The sequence below is a fragment of the Symphodus melops genome (assembly GCF_947650265.1).
Source record: "Symphodus melops genome assembly, chromosome: 21".
NCBI lineage: Eukaryota > Metazoa > Chordata > Actinopteri > Labriformes > Labridae > Symphodus > Symphodus melops.
The window spans coordinates 242552-262551 of record NC_136711.1 but is presented as its reverse complement, the minus strand read 5'-3'; the positions used below and the strand labels follow the sequence as shown (position 1 = coordinate 262551).

The 20000-nt window shown below is 45.8% G+C and overlaps 2 protein-coding genes across 2 annotated transcripts in view; both read left to right on the top strand.

Moving 5' to 3' along the window:
* Window positions 1–6570, top strand: part of chrm3b (cholinergic receptor, muscarinic 3b) — a gene marked incomplete at its 5' end in the record, with an annotated part of 6644 nt that extends 74 nt beyond the window's left edge. Inside the window, 5 exon segments of the mRNA XM_079372332.1 lie at window positions 1368–1522; window positions 4053–4348; window positions 4566–5073; window positions 5076–5315; window positions 5390–6570. Of these exon segments, the coding sequence (XP_079228458.1) occupies window positions 1368–1522; window positions 4053–4348; window positions 4566–5073; window positions 5076–5315; window positions 5390–5887 (1697 nt within the window). The 3' untranslated portion in view covers window positions 5888–6570.
* A 4026-nt stretch (window positions 6571–10596) lies between these two features.
* fmn2b (formin 2b) overlaps window positions 10597–20000 on the top strand; it is a 19533-nt gene continuing 10129 nt past the window's right edge. The window contains 8 exon segments of the mRNA XM_079372596.1: window positions 10597–11311; window positions 11313–12704; window positions 13048–13283; window positions 13376–13557; window positions 13677–13794; window positions 15254–15274; window positions 18368–18411; window positions 18963–19984. Coding sequence (XP_079228722.1) covers window positions 11169–11311; window positions 11313–12704; window positions 13048–13283; window positions 13376–13557; window positions 13677–13794; window positions 15254–15274; window positions 18368–18411; window positions 18963–19984 — 3158 coding nt within the window. The 5' untranslated portion in view covers window positions 10597–11168.

The following is a 20000-nucleotide window of genomic DNA, read 5'->3' as shown; positions in this document are numbered from 1 at the left end:
TCTCATCTATTCATATTAGTTTGAAATACATTTCATTGCATAACCAAAACCAATGATGTGGGTCAGTAGTAGAATCAGTCGTGATCCCCAGCTCCTGCAGCCTCTACCATCAGTGTGTGAATGGATGAGTTAATACTGATGGACTCTGCAGCAGCCTCTACCATCAGTGTGTGAATGGATGAGTTAATACTGATGGACTCTGCAGCAGCCTCTACCATCAGTGTGTGAATGGATGAGTTCATACTGATGGACTCTGCAGCAGCCTCTACCATCAGTGTGTGAATGGATGAGTTAATACTGATGGACTCTTTACTCTGCAGCAGCCTCTACCATCAGTGTGTGAATGGATGAGTTAATACTGATGGACTCTGCAGCAGCCTCTACCATCAGTGTGTGAATGTGTGTGAATGGATGAGTTAATACTGATGGACTCTGCAGCAGCCTCTACCATCAGTGTGTGAATGTGTATGAATGGATGAGTTAATACTGATGGACTCTTTACTCTGCAGCAGCCTCTACCATCAGTGTGTGAATGTGTGTGAATGGATGAGTTAATACTGATGGACTCTGCAGCAGCCTCTACCATCAGTGTGTGAATGGATGAGTTTATACTGATGGACTCTGCAGCAGCCTCTACCATCATAGTGTGAATGGATGAGTTAATACTGATGGGCTCTTTACTCTGCAGCAGCCTCTACCATCAGTGTGTGAACGTGTGTGAATGGATGAGTTAATACTGATGGACTCTTTACTCTGCAGCAGCCTCTACCATCAGTGTGTGAATGGATGAGTTAATACTGATGGACTCTGCAGCAGCCTCTACCATCATAGTGTGAATGGATGAGTTAATACTGATGGGCTCTTTACTCTGCAGCAGCCTCTACCATCAGTGTGTGAACGTGTGTGAATGGATGAGTTAATACTGATGGACTCTTTACTCTGCAGCAGCCTCTACCATCAGTGTGTGAATGTGTGTGAATGGATGAGTTAATACTGATGGACTCTGCAGCAGCCTCTACCATCAGTGTGTGAATGGATGAGTTAATACTGATGGACTCTGCAGCAGCCTCTACCATCAGTGTGTGAATGGATGAGTTAATACTGATGGACTCTTTACTCTGCAGCAGCCTCTACCATCAGTGTGTGAATGTGCGGATGTGACCTGTGGTGTAAAGAGCTTTGAGTGGTCAGAAGACTTCAAGTCCATTTACTATTAAAAGCTTTTTTACAGAACCATCAACTTTGTCACGTTGTTAAAAAAAGAACATTAAGCATAAAATAATTCAAATAATAATTCAAAGAAAAATAACTATACAAAAAGAGTGCGGGGTTGATCCTGTTGTGTTTTGTTTACCTGTATCTCTCAGGTGTGTCCTATCAGGGCTGGCCCAGTGATGGAGGCTGGAAGCTTCATAATGTGAGCGATGTCTCTTTGCAAACAGGAAATGTTTCTGCAGCTAACAGCACGCTAACGCCACCAGAGGTCAAGTTCGACCCGTTAGGAGGACACACGGTGCTCCAGGTAACAAATATTTAGTTTTTAACATTGTGTTAGTTTAATAATGTAATTGACTGCATGAGAAATAAACAGACATTTAAGAAACACAGTTTAAGACCTGTTTAACTGTCAGTAATTCACGTATGATAGAGATCAACACACTGCAGGTTGAATGAGTCCAGAGCAGAGCATGCTGGGTAATTCTGACCCAGTAAATTCCTGGTCTTCAGAAGTGAAGTATCATAACCATCAGACAAACACTAAGCTCCTCTCCTCTCATGGAGGCTCCAAAGCTGCAGGGATTTTACGGCTCATTTGAAACAGGAGCTCAGAGTTCGGGTTCCAAGATAAACTGTGAGTGTGAGGAACGCTGTGAGAGCCGTTTAGATCCATTAATCACCAGATTCATTTTAAAACAACACAGGAAGTAATATCTGCTGCACCATCTAACTCTCTAAAGCTCCTGTTGTTATTAATAATGGAAACATCTTCAAACAAACACTCAGGTGTAATGATTAATAATTCTCTTTCTTGCAAAGACTACAATGAAATAATCTGTAAAAACACTCAAGTAAGAGTTTATTTCCCTTTTCCAGTGTTTGTACTTCTGTATAAGAACACGTGACAGTCCTTGTTAAGAGACTGTGTGTGTTCAACAGCAGAAAATATCAGAGTATTTTAAAACCTGCTATTATTTATCAAGCTTTTATGTTGTCTATCATGTTTTTATATTATATATTATGTTTTTATATTATATATTATGTTTTTATATTATTTATTATGTTTTTATATTATATATTATGTTTTTATATTATATATCATGTTTTTATATTATATATTATGTTTTTATATTATATATTATGTTTTTATATTATATATTATGTTTTTATATTATATATTATGTTTTTATATTATTTATTATGTTTTTATATTATATATTATGTTTTTATATTATATATCATGTTTTTATATTATATATTATGTTTTTATATTATATATTATGTTTTTATATTATATATCATGTTTTTATATTATATATTATGTTTTTATATTATATATCATGTTTTTATATTATTTATTATGTTTTTATATTATTTATCAAGCTTTTATGTTGTCTATCATGTTTTTATATTATATATTATGTTTTTATATTATTTACTATGTTTTTATATTATATATTATGTTTTTATATTATATATCATGTTTTTATATTATATATCATGTTTTTATATTATATATTATGTTTTTATATTATATATTATGTTTTTATATTATTTATTATGTTTTTATATTATATATTATGTTTTTATATTATATATCATGTTTTTATATTATATATCATGTTTTTATATTATATATTATGTTTTTATATTATATATTATGTTTTTATATTATATATTATGTTTTTATATTATATATTATGTTTTTATATTATTTATCATGTTTTTATATTATTTATTATGTTTTTATATTATATATCATGTTTTTATATTATTTATTATGTTTTTATATTATTTATCAAGCTTTTATGTTGTCTATCATGTTTTTATATTATATTATGTTTTTATATTATTTACTATGTTTTTATATTATTTATTATGTTTTTATATCATATATTATGTTTTTATATTATATATTATGTTTTTATATTATTTATCATGTTTTTATATTATTTATCATGTTTTTATATTATATATCATGTTTTTATATTATTTATCATGTTTTTATATTATTTATCATGTTTTTATATCATATATTATGTTTTTATATTATTTATCATGTTTTTATATCATATATTATGTTTTTATATTATTTATCATGTTTTTATATCATATATTATGTTTTTATATTATTTATCATGTTTTTATATTATTTATCATGTTTTTATATCATATATTATGTTTTTATATTATATATCATGTTTTTATATTATATATTATGTTTTTATATTATATATCATGTTTTTATATTATTTATCATGTTTTTATATTATTTATCATGTTTTTATATTATATATTATGTTATCATAAAACATGTTCATGCCGAGGACTCCAACAAAGGTTGGACCAGTTACCACAGCTTCCATCAAACCAGAGAAATCTAAAGTGATCGGACCTGGATCAGAACCAGACTCATGTAGAACAGACAGAAACCTGGATCAAAACCAGACTCATGTAGAACAGACAGAAACCTGGATCAGAACAAGACTCATGTAGAACAGACAGAAACCTGGATCAGAACCAGACTCATGTAGAACAGGCAGAAACCTGGATCAGAACCAGACTCATGTAGAACAGACAGAAACCTGGATCAGAACCAGACTCCTGTAGAACAGACAGAAACCTGGATCAGAACCAGACTCATGTAGAACAGGCAGAAACCTGGATCAGAACCAGACTCCTGGATCAGAACCTCTTTGTTGTTTCTACCAGGAAGGAGCAGATTTATTCATGTTCAAACACTGAAATGATAAAAATAGACAAAAAGGAACGCTGTGCTGTTAAAGAGAAGTTGGAGTGAAGAAGTTAACTCTCCGTTTCCTCCTCCTCTTCAGGTCATCATCATCGTCTTCCTCACTGGATCGCTCTCTCTGATGACTGTGGTCGGAAACATCCTGGTGTTGGTGTCCTTTAAGATAAATAAAGCTCTGAAGACGGTGAATAATTACTACCTGCTGAGCCTGGCATTTGCAGACCTGACCATCGGGACTCTATCCATGAACCTGTACACAACCTACATCATCATGGACCAGTGGGCTCTGGGCCCCGTGGTCTGTGACCTCTGGCTCGCCATCGACTATGTGGCCAGCAACGCCTCAGTCATGAACCTGCTCGTCATCAGCTTTGATAGGTAGTAAAAGTTTATTGGTGGGGGGGGGGGGGTGTCTGATTGGAGTGTCAGCCTGAACACTTTTAATATGCAGTGGTAAATCCACCGAGAGGCAACAGGAAAGTCATGTTTTTACTCTAAGCTAAGGACTCTATGACCTCGCTCTGCTTTGTTTGAAATGTGTAAGACAATGTCAGAGGGTGTGTCAACGTTTTATAATTAAGCTGTTTTCTCTCAGGTACTTCTCTGTGACTCGACCATTGACCTACCGAGCCAAACGTACCACAAAGCGGGCCATGACGATGATCTGCTTGGCCTGGTCCACCTCTTTCATCCTCTGGGCTCCAGCCATCTTGTTCTGGCAGTACATTGTGGGAGAGCGGACAGTCCAACCCAATGAGTGCTACATCCAGTTCCTGTCCGAGCCCGTCATTACCTTCTGCACTGCCATCGCTGCCTTCTACCTGCCTGTCACCATTATGGCCACCCTGTTCTGGAAAATTTTTCAGGAGACAGAGAAACGGGCCAAAGAATTCCAAGGACTAAAGGGATCCGGGGCAGGAAACAAATCTAGCCAGGCTCAGAATCAGGGGAGTGGGAGTGGACGAGCAGGGGACACAACGACCAACAGTCAGAAGGATTCTTCAGCCATGCAGCGACAGATGAGCTCTCAGAGCAGCAGCAGCTACGACCTGAACCAGACTGCCTCCGAAAAGAACAACAGCAACCCTGCAGGAGTAGCAGGAGGAGGAGAGGAGGAGGAGGAGGAGGAGGAGGAGGAGGAGGAGGAAGGTGTGCAGTCTTTTGCTTTAAGTGTTCATCAATGCTGCCAGGTCGACACACCTCCAGGAGGTCCATCAACACGACCACAGAGATGGAGCACAACAGCTGTGACAGCCTGAACAACAATGAAGAGGAAGAGGAAGAGGAGGAGGAGGAGGGCGAGGGGGAGGACCCAACAAGAGCGCCATCAGGTCTGACAAAACACTGGTAAATGGTTTCATTATAATATAAATATCATATATCATATTTATTGGACTGTTTGTCTGTCTACAGATAAGAAATCAAAGAAGAAAAAAAACAAGGATAAACAATCCCTCCTCCATCAAAGATGGAAAATCAAACTCTTTAACATCATCACCAGCAGACCAATCGGCTGCCACCCCCATGAAGGATGCAGCAATGGCCAAACGTTTTGCCTCCAAGGCAAAGACAGAGATCAACAAGAGAAAAACTGACAAGAAGGCTAATGAGAAGAAGGCAAATGATAAGAAGGCAGCGAGGACCCTGAGCGCAATCCTGTTCGCTTTCATCACGACGTGGTTACCCTACAACATCATGGTGCTCGTCAACACCTTCTGTCAGGACTGCATCCCCACCACGCTGTGGGCGTTGGGATACTGGTTGTGCTACGTGAACAGCACAGTGAACCCCATGTGCTACGCTCTGTGCAACAAGACGTTCAGGACGACCTTCAGGGACATCCTGATGTGTCAGTGGAACCAGAAGAAGAATAAGCCTCAGTTCCAGCAGAGGAAGGCGGTTGCTTTCAAGAAATAAGAACACATGAGAACAGAGGGTTCATTCTATCTGACAGTGAAGAAACATTCCTGATTAACAATCAGACAGTGAATGCACCATGAAACATCCTGAACTAAAGCATTCAACAACATCTGATTGTAGCCAGACAGGACTTTCCTCCATTGTATCCGAGGAGCCTGATGCTGCTCATAAACACACCGTTCAAGGTCCCAGAAGATGAATCCTCTTCATGAGCTATTCTGCTCAAGGATCCCACAACTGAAGAAATACTTCCTGTGCATGTTCATGGAACCCAGAGAATGATTTTAATAAACATAGCTAGGGATGCTTCTGGGCGACTCATGACTCAGTTAAAGGAAGATTTAGGCTCAGGTTAACTGCTTATTCTGCAGGTAAGAAAATAATGATAAAGATTTGAAATTTGATACAGGTTAATGATGTTACTTGGTTTGCAGAGATAGCACCTCCTGCCTTCAGTCCTCCCTGCGGCTCCAAGTCTTTTTTGAATGCTACACATCGCTGCGGTCAATATCCCAGTTTAACATGACACAGTTGTCTCCAGTTTAAAAAAGTGACGAGCCACCCTGCTCCTCTGAGATCTGTTCACTGTGCTTGTTTATTTCCAGAGTGAAGAGAGCAGGACCATGAACCAGAGCTACAGCCCCACCTCATGGCAGGTGGCTGCGTTGCAATTAAAGCAAATACATTAATGCTTGTCTAACTGAGCAGTGATTCTGGTGCTTATGTTTAATTGTTTCGTCGCCTCAATCTGCACATCTTAAAACACAACATACCCTCGTCCCCGGGATGATCAGTCACATGACACAACTCATGGTGCACTCAGTGTTTCAAGTTCTGGGGTAACGTTAGCACATTGTAAGTAGCCTCACAGGCCCCTTCCTTTTTCTCAAGACTTTCCCACAATCCCATGAAGTGTTCAAATATTTCTCCTAACATTTTACAGAAGAGATCTGCCAACAGTTCGTATTGAGGCTGTTTTGGATAAACAGTCCTGCAGATCAAATCCGAACTCAGATCCACTGAAACATCTTCTGCTTTAGCTATCGATTATTTCATCAAAGGGTCGGAAAGTTCAGGATATAACAGACCTCACCCCTTTGACCCATTTTTTTCCTTTTTAGATTTTTAACATTTTCTGTCTGTCAAACTTGCGTCATCTGTCACTTATTTGTTTCTAATCATGAAAAAAGAAGATAGTAGACATGCAATAAATAATCAGACACATCAGTAAGGTCCTTTACCTGCTTTTGTAAAGTGTCTCGAGATAACGCCTGTTATGAATTGACGCTATATAAATAAAGATTGATTGATTGATTGATTGACATAGTAAAAGAATAGAAATAAAAATAAGGGGACAGTAGTAGTATCTCTAATAATAGTTTGAATGTATTACTATGATGGATTCAGATTCAACCTGATTAAAAAGCTTCTGTGACCTCTGAAAGAGTTTTATGATCACTTTGTAGCCTTGAAGTTTTAAACTGTCACTGAACACTTTTCATGCTGCTGGATGTTGTTCACAGTTTTCCTGTTGAGTGCACTTCTCAGACGTGTTTTTAATTTGAAGAGGATTCAGTATTTATTCTCAATTGCTTTAGTTTCAATGTAAACCACATGGTTTGAACACAGATGAGTTCACTGAGTGTGTTTATGTTTGTTAGAAACAGAGAAATCAAAAACGCATCATGGAGTCCTTCTGATACCTCCGCTGATCATCCAGGAAGAAGTATTGTCAAGTTTCTCTGTTTGAATAAAGTTTTACAGAATCAAATAAATAATCTGTCTGATCTGAAACATTGTGAAGGTCATTGAGAAAGCTGGGTTAGATAGATAGATAGATAGGGGGTAGTTCACAGGGGGGGTAGTTCACAGGGGGGGTAGTTCACAGTGGGGGTAGTTCACAGTGGGGGTAGTTCACAGTGGGGGTAGTTCACAGGGGGGGTAGTTCACAGTGGGGGTAGTTCACAGTGGGGGTAGTTCACAGGGGGGGTAGTTCACAGTGGGGGTAGTTCACAGGGGGGGGTAGTTCACAGGGGGGGTAGTTCACAGTGGGGGTAGTTCACAGGGGGGGTAGTTCACAGTGGGGTTTGGGGGGGTAGTTTACAGGGGGGGTAGTTCACAGGGGGGTAGTTCACAGGGGGGGTAGTTCACAGTGGTGTTTGGGGGGGTAGTTTACAGGGGGGGTAGTTCACAGGGGGGGTAGTTCACAGGGGGGGTAGTTCACAGTGGTGTTTGGGGGGGTAGTTCACAGGGGGGGTAGTTCACAGGGGGGTTTGGGGGGGTAGTTTACAGGGGGGTTTGGGGGGGTAGTTCACAGTGGTGTTTGGGGGGGTAGTTCACAGGGGGGGGGTAGTTCACAGGGGGGGTAGTTCACAGTGGGGGTAGTTCACAGTGGGGTTTGGGGGGGGTAGTTCACAGTGGTGTTTGGGGGGGGTAGTTTACAGGGGGGGTAGTTCACAGGGGGGGTAGTTCACAGGGGGGGTAGTTCACAGTGGTGTTTGGGGGGGTAGTTCACAGGGGGGGTAGTTCACAGGGGGGGTAGTTCACAGTGGTGTTTGGGGGGGTAGTTCACAGGGGGGTAGTTCACAGTGGGGTTTGGGGGGGGTAGTTCACAGTGGTGTTTGGGGGGTAGTTTACAGGGGGGTTTGGGGGGGGTAGTTCACAGTGGTGTTTGGGGGGTAGTTTACAGGGGGGTTGGGGGGGGTAGTTCACAGTGGTGTTTGGGGGGGGTAGTTCACAGTGGTGTTTGGGGGGGTAGTTCGCAGGGGGGTTGGGGGGGTAGTTTACAGGGGGGTTTGGGGGGGTAGTTCACAGTGGTGTTTGGGGGGGGTAGTTCACAGTGGTGTTTGGGGGGTAGTTTACAGTGGTGTTTGGGGGGGTAGTTCACAGGGGGGGGTAGTTCACAGGGGGGGTAGTTCACAGGGGGGGTAGTTCACAGGGGGGGTAGTTCACAGTGGGGTTTGGGGGGGTAGTTTACAGGGGGGTTTGGGGGGGTAGTTCACAGTGGTGTTTGGGGGGTAGTTTACAGGGGGGTTGGGGGGGTAGTTCACAGTGGTGTTTGGGGGGGGTAGTTCACAGGGGGGTTGGGGGGGTAGTTCACAGTGGTGTTTGGGGGGGTAGTTCACAGGGGGGGTAGTTCACAGGGGGGGTAGTTCACAGGGGGGGTAGTTCACAGTGGGGTTTGGGGGGGGTAGTTCACAGTGGTGTTTGGGGGGGTAGTTTACAGGGGGGTTTGGGGGGGTAGTTCACAGTGGTGTTTGGGGGGGTAGTTCACAGGGGGGGGTAGTTCACAGGGGGGGTAGTTCACAGTGGGGTTTGGGGGGGTAGTTCACAGTGGGGTTTGGGGGGGGTAGTTCACAGTGGTGTTTGGGGGGGTAGTTCACAGGGGGTTTTAGGGGGGTAGTTCACAGTGGTGTTTGGGGGGGTAGTTCACAGGGGGGTTTGGGGGGGTAGTTTACAGGGGGGTTGGGGGGGTAGTTCACAGTGGTGTTTGGGGGGGTAGTTCACAGGGGGGGTAGTTCACAGGGGGGGTAGTTCACAGGGGGGTAGTTCACAGTGGGGTTTGGGGGGGGTAGTTCACAGTGGGGTTTGGGGGGGGTAGTTCACAGTGGTGTTTGGGGGGTAGTTTACAGGGGGGTTTGGGGGGGTAGTTCACAGTGGTGTTTGGGGGGGTAGTTCACAGGGGGGGGTAGTTCACAGGGGGGGTAGTTCACAGGGGGGGTAGTTCACAGTGGGGTTTGGGGGGGTAGTTCACAGTGGTGTTTGGGGGGTAGTTCACAGTGGTGTTTGGGGGGGTAGTTCACAGGGGGGGTAGTTACAGTGGGGTTTGGGGGGGTAGTTCACAGTGGTGTTTGGGGGGGGTAGTTCACAGTGGGGTTTGGGGGGGTAGTTCACAGTGGTGTTTGGGGGGGTAGTTTACAGGGGGGTTTGGGGGGGTAGTTCACAGTGGTGTTTGGGGGGGTAGTTCACAGGGGGGGTAGTTCACAGGGGGGGTAGTTCACAGTGGGGTTTTGGGGGGGGTAGTTCACAGTGGTGTTTGGGGGGGTAGTTTACAGGGGGGTTTGGGGGGGTAGTTCACAGTGGTGTTTGGGGGGGGTAGTTCACAGGGGGGGGTAGTTCACAGGGGGGGTAGTTCACAGTGGGGTTTGGGGGGTAGTTCACAGTGGTGTTTGGGGGGGTAGTTCACAGGGGGGTTTGGGGGGGTAGTTCACAGGGGGGTTTGGGGGGGTAGTTCACAGTGGTGTTTGGGGGGGTAGTTTACAGGGGGGTTTGGGGGGGTAGTTCACAGTGGTGTTTGGGGGGGTAGTTCACAGGGGGGGTAGTTCACAGGGGGGGTAGTTCACAGTGGTGTTTGGGGGGGTAGTTTACAGGGGGTTGATGGGGGTAGTTTACAGGGGGGGTAGTTTACAGGGGGGGTAGTTTACAGGGGGGGTAGTTTACAATGGGGTTTGGGGGGGTAGTTTACAGTGGTGTTTGGGGGGGTAGTTTACAGGGGGGGTAGTTAGTGTAAAGACTGTGAGAACAGACATTAAGGATGAATGTTTAAGTGATGGTCAGACTCTGAATCATCACAGGTCCTGATTCACCAAATATCAAAAGAGACAAATATGATAAAACCTTCATAATTCATCCACCATCTTTGTTTTTCTAACTCCTCCCTCAGCTCAGGCATGTCAACATGATTCTGATGAGGAAACCGTTGCTGTTTAATAATCACATGTTCAGTCTCATTGAATGAAATAAGATCCAAACACATCTTCACCTGTGTAACAGAAACCTTTAGTATGCACACAGACAGCAACGGTCCCTTTAACTAAATCTTTCCCACGGTGAGCACTCTGGGAAATGTAGTCTGTTCAGGAGCAGCATCTTTATTATTCAAAGGTCCTTTCACCCTTTTTTCCCAGAATGCTCAGCTTTCTCTCTCTCTCAGCCTGCAGCATCTGCGTCAGAATTAGCAGATGGGGGGGGGCAGTTAAGACAGAGAGAGGGGAGGAGGAGGAGAACAATCTCTCTCTCTCTCTCTCTCTCTCTCTCTCTCTCTCTCTCTCTCTCTCTCTCTCTCTCTCTCTCCTCTGCATCAGCATCACGGCCACGGCAGCCTCCGTCACCGGATACCAACGAGGAAGAAGGAACTAAAAAACACACACCAGCAGCTCCTCCTTCTGATTGCGCTCTTCACATTAGACTAACTCCTTTAAACCTTCAAGACCACGACTTGTGCTCCCCCAGGCAGGAGAAGCCCCGCCCAGCATGACCTGAGATCAACTACATCGTCATGGGCAACCAGGAGGCAAAACAGAAGAGAGCAGCAGCGGCTGCAGGGAACGGCAGCTACCCATCTCTTGATGAAGGGTGGAGGGAGGGAGGGGGTGAGGTGACGAAAAAAGGAGGAAAGAAACACCACAGTAAGCATGGGGAGGAGCGGGTGGACATGGCTCAGCACCAACGAAGAAGAAAACAAATCAGAGTCCAAGTCATCCGTTTTCTCCATCAGGAAGAAGAAGAGCAACCTGAGAGGACGAGGCGACGCATCGTCATCAGTCACCGGGTCGAGAGAGGATGTGTTAGAGTCCAACCACGAGGATGGGAGTAAGACTCCCCCCCTATCCAATGACGAGCTCGACTCCGAGCCCCCCCTACCCGACAGGAGACCAGGCAGAGGAAGCAAGGAGGAATGCGAGGAAGCAGAGAAGGATGGAGGAGAGAAGGAGGTGCAGAGGACAACCACAACAGCCTCTACGTCCCCCTTTGAGGAGGTGGGGGTGCCACGGGGGGGCAGCTCAGGTTCAGACACGGACATCTACAGCTTCCACTCGGCCGCTGACCATGATGACCTGCTCGCAGACATCCAGCTCGCCATCCGGCTGCAGCACCAGGGAGGAGGGGGCTGGGGAGGAGGAAATGGGGGGAGGAAACAGAGTAATGGTGGAGTTAAATGTATTCCCCCCAAGCCAGTTGATCTCACCCCCGAGTTAGAGCTGGGATCTGACGCCCTGTCCTTCCTGGAGACCATAGCCCCCCTCACTGACCCCGCCTCAGACCCAGGACCCCCCCTAACTCAACCCCTCTCTGACACAGGACCCTCACAACCTCACCCCCCCTCTGCCTCTCTCACGGGGGTGCAGGAGAGGAGTGAGGAGGAGTATCAGGAGGAGGGAGGGAGAGAAGCCCCTCTTTGTACTGTCACAAAGGACCAGCATGCTTTGCTACAACAGCTCCCTTGCACAGGGGTTGTCATGGAAACAACAAGGGGGGCAGCAGCCAGCATGGTCTCCATGACGACCAGCGGCAACAGCCTCCATGACCTCCTGTTTGACGGTACTGAGAGACCCTCATGGAAGGAGGAGAAGGCAGAACTACAAACCCTGCAGAATGCTCAGGGACAATCGGATGTGGATCTGAGCCTCCCCCCAAAAAGTCAGAGCTCGGGGTGGAGCTTCCAGTGTGGTGGAGGTGATGGGGGTGATGGGGCTGAGGTCGGTGAGGAACGGGGGGATCTGCTAGACTCAGGTACCAGTGCAGAGTCTCTGGAGGACTACCTAAGTCCTTTATCTGACCCCGCCCCCCTTTGTCAGAGTAAGAGAGGCTTCCTCCTCCTCCAGGAAAGCCCGCCCTCTGCCAAACACCTCCTCAGGTCCTCCCAAGCCCCCCCCTCCTCCTCCTCTGGCCTGGGGGTCAAACCTTACCCCCCCATTTTCCCCTCCTACATTAAGACAACCACCCGCCAGCTCAGCTCCCCTGGAGTGTCCCCCGCCCTCTCGCCCTCCCACAGCCCGCTCTCTCCCCGCAGGGTTCACCATCACCTGAGCAGGTACATTAGGGTTAGCATGCTAACTGTAAACATGATGACGCAGTTTTAATTTTGTTATTGTGTTTTTAAATGTTCAGTTTGGACCAATCAGGTTTGAGAGATTTTCATCATTTGTAGGAAAGAAACCAATCAGTGATCATCTTTTAATGAAACACCTGAGTGTGCGAGCAGGTAACGCTCTGAATCACAAGCAAGTGATCAGTGAGGATATCTGACTCAGCGCCCCCCAGAGGACAGAAAACAATCAACAAGTAAAGATTAAGCTAAGCAACATTAGCTCTCCTAACCCTCACCTTTCAGGCAGTGTGATCCTCAGGTAAACCTCAGGTTTCTCTCTCCTCAGGTTGGTGAGCTCGACTCAGACAACCAGCAGGAGGCGCTCTCGCAGCCTGGCCAGCTCTCTTAGTCGATCAGCTGATTGGACGGAGGAGCTAGAGAGGAGGATGAGGAGCAGAGAGGAGGAAGGTGGAGGATCAGGAGATCTGCTGACGTTCAGAGGTGGAGGAGGGAGCCAACCACTGTGCTCCACCAGGAGGTCTTCCTGTGGACAGGTCAGCTCCTTACAGGACGTCTTTACAGGTGAGACAGCCACTCTCAGGTTGACTCTGTATGGTTCTCATGTTAGGGAACACCCTGCTGGGGAGGTTGACTCTGTATGGTTCTCATGTTAGGGCGCACCCTGCTGGAGAAGTTGTTCCTGCAGCAGCAGCAGGAGGCGGAGCCTGAGGAGGCGGAGCGACTGTGTTCAAGAATTTTGGCGATGGGTCTATTGTTGCCGTTCACTGATTGCTTCAGAGAGCAGCTGGGAGGAAGCCCCGCCCACATCAGCTCCACGGAACCAACCAGGTTTGATGTGAGTGATCACATTTGTTTTTACATATCAGAGTTTTTATTTATGAAATCCTCATAACGATCCGTTACATTCTTCTAATCTGTTAACAAGCATCTCTTTGATCTGTATTTGTCTTCCAGCAAGAACAACTGTACACTTGGGCCGCAGTAAACCAGCCTACCCAGAGTTTGGATCACCTGATTACAGTGAGACCAGGACCTCGAGAGACCAGGTCCAGACTGAGGTCTACAGAGACAGGTGACACACAAACACACAAAGTGAGTTAATCCAGGGGCCTGTACTACGAAGAGAGGTCAACAAGAGAGGTCAACAAACCTGGGTCTCTTTGGGGGATCTGGCTTCCCTAACCCTGACAGATAGAGATAGTAACAGTCACATGAAGCTGGTAGTCAACCTGATCGGTCAACCCTGAGTTTGTTAAAGCTCATTCACATTAATAAGGCGGAGTTACCTTCATTAACCCATCACAACCTCACCTGTGTAACCTCAGGCTTTGAGCCTGTTTCTCTTACACTTATTTATATCAGTAATATAGTTTGTAGTTTGTGTAAATATGTTTGTATATATGATGATCTGCTGACGGCAGGCGCGGGGATGATTGTGATAGTTTAAATGACGCTAACTCCGCCCCTTTTACGTGAAGGCGCTCTCTGTAACCCGGGTTGATGGATCAGGTTGATAACCGGCATCGTAGGACTGATAATCACCATCTCTGATGTCAGAGTTTGTTAAACCAGATCCCCCACAGAGACCCTGATATGTTGGACTCTCTTCTTAGTATAGACCCCAGAGGCCTATACTACGAAGCAGGAACAAATGCAGGAAGAACAAAACAAAGTAAACAGAGGTCAAAGGTCAGCTTGTATTTGTCCCGTGGTTAGTTCACCTTAGAACTGACTCTAAGAACTGGTCTCTGAACTCAATGTGCTGCTCTGACTCTTTAAAGTGGTTAAACTGCAGCTCATCACAAACAGAGCAGGACACATTCAACATGAAGAAGAAAACATTCATTATTTTACATCTTTCACTGAAATGTTCCGGAGCTTTCTTCAGTCTCTGTTGAAGGATATCAGTGAAACATCAACAACTAAACACACTATAATGTCAAATCATGATGGACACATCAAGTGTCCTCCCCCCTCTCCATCAGCTCCAGGAAGAGACACATGAAGTGTCCTCCCCCCTCTCCATCAGCTCCAGGAAGAGACACATCAAGTGTCCTCCCCCCTCTCCATCAGCTCCAGGAGCTCCACCATCTAAACATCTGATTGGTCAGTGGGCGGAGCTTTAACCTGCTCTGGAGCAGGTCAGGTGTTCAGCATCAGTTACCGTGGTGACGTACCCAGGTAAAAAGTCATCAACCCTCGTAGGACTGAAAACCCAGAGTGAACCCTGAAGGGACCCCGCTAAGCTCAAATCCTGCTTCAGAGTCCAGACCTCTGATCTGCTCCAGAATCCAGACCTCTGATCTGCTCCAGAGTCCAGACCTCTGATCTGCTCCAGAGTCCAGACCTCTGATCTGCTTCAGAGTCCAGACCTCTGATCTGCTTCAGAGTCCAGACCTCTGATCTGCTTCAGAGTCCAGACCCCTGATCTGCTCCAGAGTCCAGACCTCTGATCTGCTCCAGAGTCCAGACCTCTGATCTGCACTTTTATCTTACAGTATTAAACTTTTATCATCTGAATTTCCTTCAAGCTGCAACAGAGGACAATCAGGGTGGGTTCTTATTGCTGTGACCTTGTGATTGTTGTTGTGTGATTGTTGTTGTGTGATTGTTGTTGTGGTTGCTGCTGTATTGTTATGATTGTTGTTGTGTGATTGTTGTTGTGGTTGCTGCTGTATTGTTATGATTGCTGTTGTGATTGTTGCTGTGTTGTTCTGACTGTTGTTGTATTGTTCTGATTGTTGTTTTGATTGCTAATCTGTTTTTGTGATTGTTGCTGTGTCAATGTGATTGTTGTTGTGATTGTTGCTGTGATGTGTTTGTTGTGGTTGTTGTTTTGGTTGTTGAGTTGTTGGGATTCTTGCTGTTTTTATTATTGTTGTTGTGATTGTTGTTATTGCTGCTGCTGATGTGTTGTTGTGATTGTTGCTGTGTTGTGATTGTTGTTATTGCTGTGTTGTTGTGATTGTTGTTGTTTTCATTGTTACTGTGTTGATTGTTGTTGTGGTTGTTGCTGCTGTGTTGTTGTGATTGTTGTTTTGATTGCTAATCTGTTTTTGTGATTGTTGTTTTGATTGCTAATCTGTTTTTGTGATTATTGCTGTGTTGTTGTGGTTGTTGTTGTGTTTGTTGCTGTGTTGTTGTGATTGTTGTTGTGATCCTTGCTGTTTTTATGATTGTTGTTGTGATTGTTCTTGTTGTTGTTGTTGCTGTGTTGTTGTGATTTTTGCTGTGTTGCTGTGGTTGTTGTTGTTGCTGTGTTGTTTTCATTGTTGCTGTGTTGTTGTGATTGCTGCTGTGTCATTTTTGTGTTGTGTTGCTGCTGCTGTATTGTTGTTGCTTTTGTGTTGTTGTTGTTGTGATTGTTGCTTTGTTGTTATTGTGATTGTTGTTGCTGTGTTATGATTATTGCTGTGTTGTGATTATTGCTTTTGTGTTGTTATGATTATTGCTGTGTTGTGATTATTGCTGTGTTGTGATTATTGCTGTGTTGTTGTTGTTGTTGTGATTATTGCTGTGTTGTGATTGTTGCGGTTGTTGTGATTGTTGCTGTGTTGTGATTATTGCTGTGTTGTGGTTGTTGCTGTGTTGTTGTTGTGGTTGTTGCTGTGTTGTTGCTGTGTTGTTGTTGTGGTTGTTGTGGCTGTTGCTGTGTTGTTGCTGTGTTGTTGTTGTGGTTGTTGTGGCTGTTGCTGTGTTGTTGTTGTGATTGTTGTTGTGGTTGTTGCTGTGTTGTTGTTGTTGTGGTTGTTGTGATTATTGCTGTGTTATTGTGATTTTTGTTTTTATTGCTTATGTGTTGTTATAATTGTTCCTGTGTTGCTGTGATTGCTGCTGTGTCGTGTTGTTGTCTTGATGTTTTTCCAGATACACTTTGTGTAGCTTTGTTTTGTTGGTTACAGTACACCTGTAAAGTCCCTCAGAGGTCTGGACTCTGAAGCAGGATTTGAGCTTAGCGGGGTCACTTCAGGGTTAACTCTGGGTTTTCAGTCCCATGAGGGTTGGTTCTCTTTTTACCTGGATTTATCGCCATGGTAACTGATGCTGAACACCTGAGGCCTATACTACGTAGAGAGTTGAACATATCAGGGTCTCTGTGGGGGATCTGGTTTAACAAACTCTGACATGAGAGATGGTGATTATCAGTCCTACGATGCCGGTTATCAACCTGATCCATCAACCCGGGTTACAGAGAGCGCCTTCACGTAAAAGGGGCGGAGTTAGCGTCATTTAACCTATCACAGTCATCACCGCAAGACACAGCTGCAGGAACAAATGCAGGAAGAACAAAACAAAGTAAACAGAGGTCAAAGGTCAGCTTGTATTTGTCCCGTGGTTAGTTCACCTTAGAACTGACTCTAAGAACTGGTCTCTGAACTCAATGTGCTGCTGTGACTCTTTAAAGTGGTTAAACTGCAGCTCATCACAAACAGAGCAGGACACATTCAACATGAAGAAGAAAACATTCATTATTTTACATCTTTCACTGAAATGTTCCGGAGCTTTCTTCAGTCTCTGTTGAAGGATATCAGTGAAACATCATCAATAACTAAACACACTATAATGTCAAATCATGATGGACACATGAAGTGTCCTCCCCCCTCTCCATCAGCTCCAGGAAGAGACACATGAAGTGTCCTCCCCCCCTCTCCATCAGCTCCAGGAAGAGACACATCAAGTGTCCTCCCCCCTCTCCATCAGCTCCAGGAAGAGACACATGAAGTGTCCTCCCCCCTCTCCATCAGCTCCAGGAAGAGACACATCAAGTGTCCTCCCCCCTCTCCATCAGCTCCAGGAAGAGACACATGAAGTGTCCTCCCCCCTCTCCATCAGCTCCAGGAGCTCCACCATCTAAACATCTGATTGGTCAGTGGGCGGAGCTTTAACCTGCTCCGGAGCAGGTCAGGTGTTCAGCATCAGTTACCGTGGTGACGTACCCAGGTAAAAAGTCATCGACCCTCGTAGGACTGAAAACCCAGAGTGAACCCTGAAGGGACCCCGCTAAGCTCAAATCCTGTTTCAGAGTCCAGACCTCTGATCTGCTCCAGAGTCCAGACCTCTGATCTGCTCCAGAGTCCAGACCTCTGATCTGCTTCAGAGTCCAGACCTCTGATCTGCTCCAGAGTCCAGACCTCTGATCTGCTCCAGAGTCCAGACCTCTGATCTGCTCCAGAGTCCAGACCTCTGATCTGCTTCAGAGTCCAGACCTCTGATCTGCTCCAGAGTCCAGACCTCTGATCTACTTCAGAGTCCAGACCTCTGATCTGCTCCAGAGTCCAGACCTCTGATCTGCTCCAGAGTCCAGACCTCTGATCTGCTCCAGAGTCCAGACCTCTGATCTGCTCCAGGATTTGTTCCAGCATGTTCCACATGTTCCACGTGTTCCAGTATATTCCACATGTTGAAGCATGTTCCACATGGTCCAGCATGTTCCACATGTTCCAGCATGTTTCAGGTTTTCCAGCATGTTCCAGGTTTTCAGAGATGTAGGTTGTCAAACACCCATCGGTTGCTCAGGTTCTGATACCTGTGGAGTCCCATCAGTATGTTATAACTTAACAGTGTTTTAAGTTTCCTCCAGGAGACATGAGTTCTATGCTTTCTCTTCTGACCTGCTCATGTTTCTTTCTGCTCAGAACACACAGCTGCCATGTTGGATTTGAAGCAGCAGCAGCAGCAGAGTCAGGAGGTTGGTCACTTTAACTTTATCTGTGTACATTTTGCCTCAAGTGGATACTTGAGGAACTGTAGTTTTTGGCACTTGCATTTTTCCTTTATTTTATCAACACTGAAGATATCCACTCAGTTTTTACATGAAGTTTAAGATGCAAAATAAAGAAACATGCAGAGGCTTTTTAGCTCGGGTACAATCACTTCTATCTGAAGCAGTTCCACTGCCCGCTTCCATCGCTGCAACACCTGTTCACCTGATAACTGCTCTCATATCTGGCAAACCCAGGGGCGTCCAAAACGGCCCTCAAAGTCGGTCATGCCACCGAACAATCTCCAGGCACAGAAATAAATGTATTATGCTGTATTATGTTTTTTGTCCTCCAGTCTTTTGAGGATATTGTAAATGTATCAAACAACACTTAGCGAGGATATCAAGTCAAAAACTGTCATCATTGCATCAGAACCTTTTTGCTCCGTCTGCAAGTCTGCCTCATTCATTCTTCGTCTCTTACAAATGTTGTTGTTTGAATTGCAACTGTGAAGATGGCTGTTATCTCCTGTTTCCAGAAGGAGAGTTTGGTGTCTTCATCCAAACTGAAGGAGAAGCATGTGAACGTCATCCAGCAGCTCGAACAAACCATCGAAGATCTCAGGAGTAAAATCGCCGAGCTCGAGCGACAGCCTCCTTTGCTGGACAGAGACACAATGACAGTCCCAGCCTCCACCACTGACAGGGAGGTTGGGGGGGAGGAGGGACTAATGAGGCCACTGTGTGATGCTCACTTGCAGACCTCCACCCAAGACCTCCTGGAAGCCAAATCAGTGCAGACCTCCCCTCTGGATGAATGCTTCAAAGTGCCTTTCACTGAGGGGGGCGGAGTCAGCTGCTGTACGCCACCTACACCTCGGCCTCCACCAGAAGGCTTCAGGTGTTCATGTCAGCTGCAGCCTACTGCTCCGACTGTGGTCCCTCCCCCTCCTCCTTTACCCGGGGACTCAATCCCACCTCCTCCTCTTCCAGTACCTCTAGATTCAGCTGGTCCTCCACCCCCACCTCCTCCTCCCCCACTCCTTCCTGGAGGACTTGTTCCACCCCCACCTCCTCCTCCCCCACTCCTTCCTGGAGGACTTGTTCCACCCCCACCTCCTCCTCCCCCACCCCTTCCAGGAGGACTTGTTCCACCCCCACCTCCTCCTCCCCCACCCCTTCCAAGAGGACTTGTTCCACCCCCACCTCCTCCTCCCCCACCCCTTCCAGGAGGACTTGCTCCACCCCCACCACCTCCTCCTCCCCTCCCTGGTGGCCTAGCCCCACCCCCACCCCCACTTCCTCCTCCATTACCAACAATGGGAGGCGCTCCTCCTCCTCCTCCCCCACCTCCTCCAGGATGTGGGCCTCCTCCTCCACCTCCTCCACCAGGAGCGGTCTTTGCTCCTTCTGGCTCTTTGGGCTTCCTGCCTCCTCCTCTCCCGATGGGGCTGTATGCTCTGGGTGTGACACAAGAGAAACCCCCCAGAAAGGCTGTGATGGAGCCCCCCAGACCAATGAAGCCACTGTACTGGACCCGGATCCAGCTCAACACTAAAAAGTAAAGCTAGAGGACA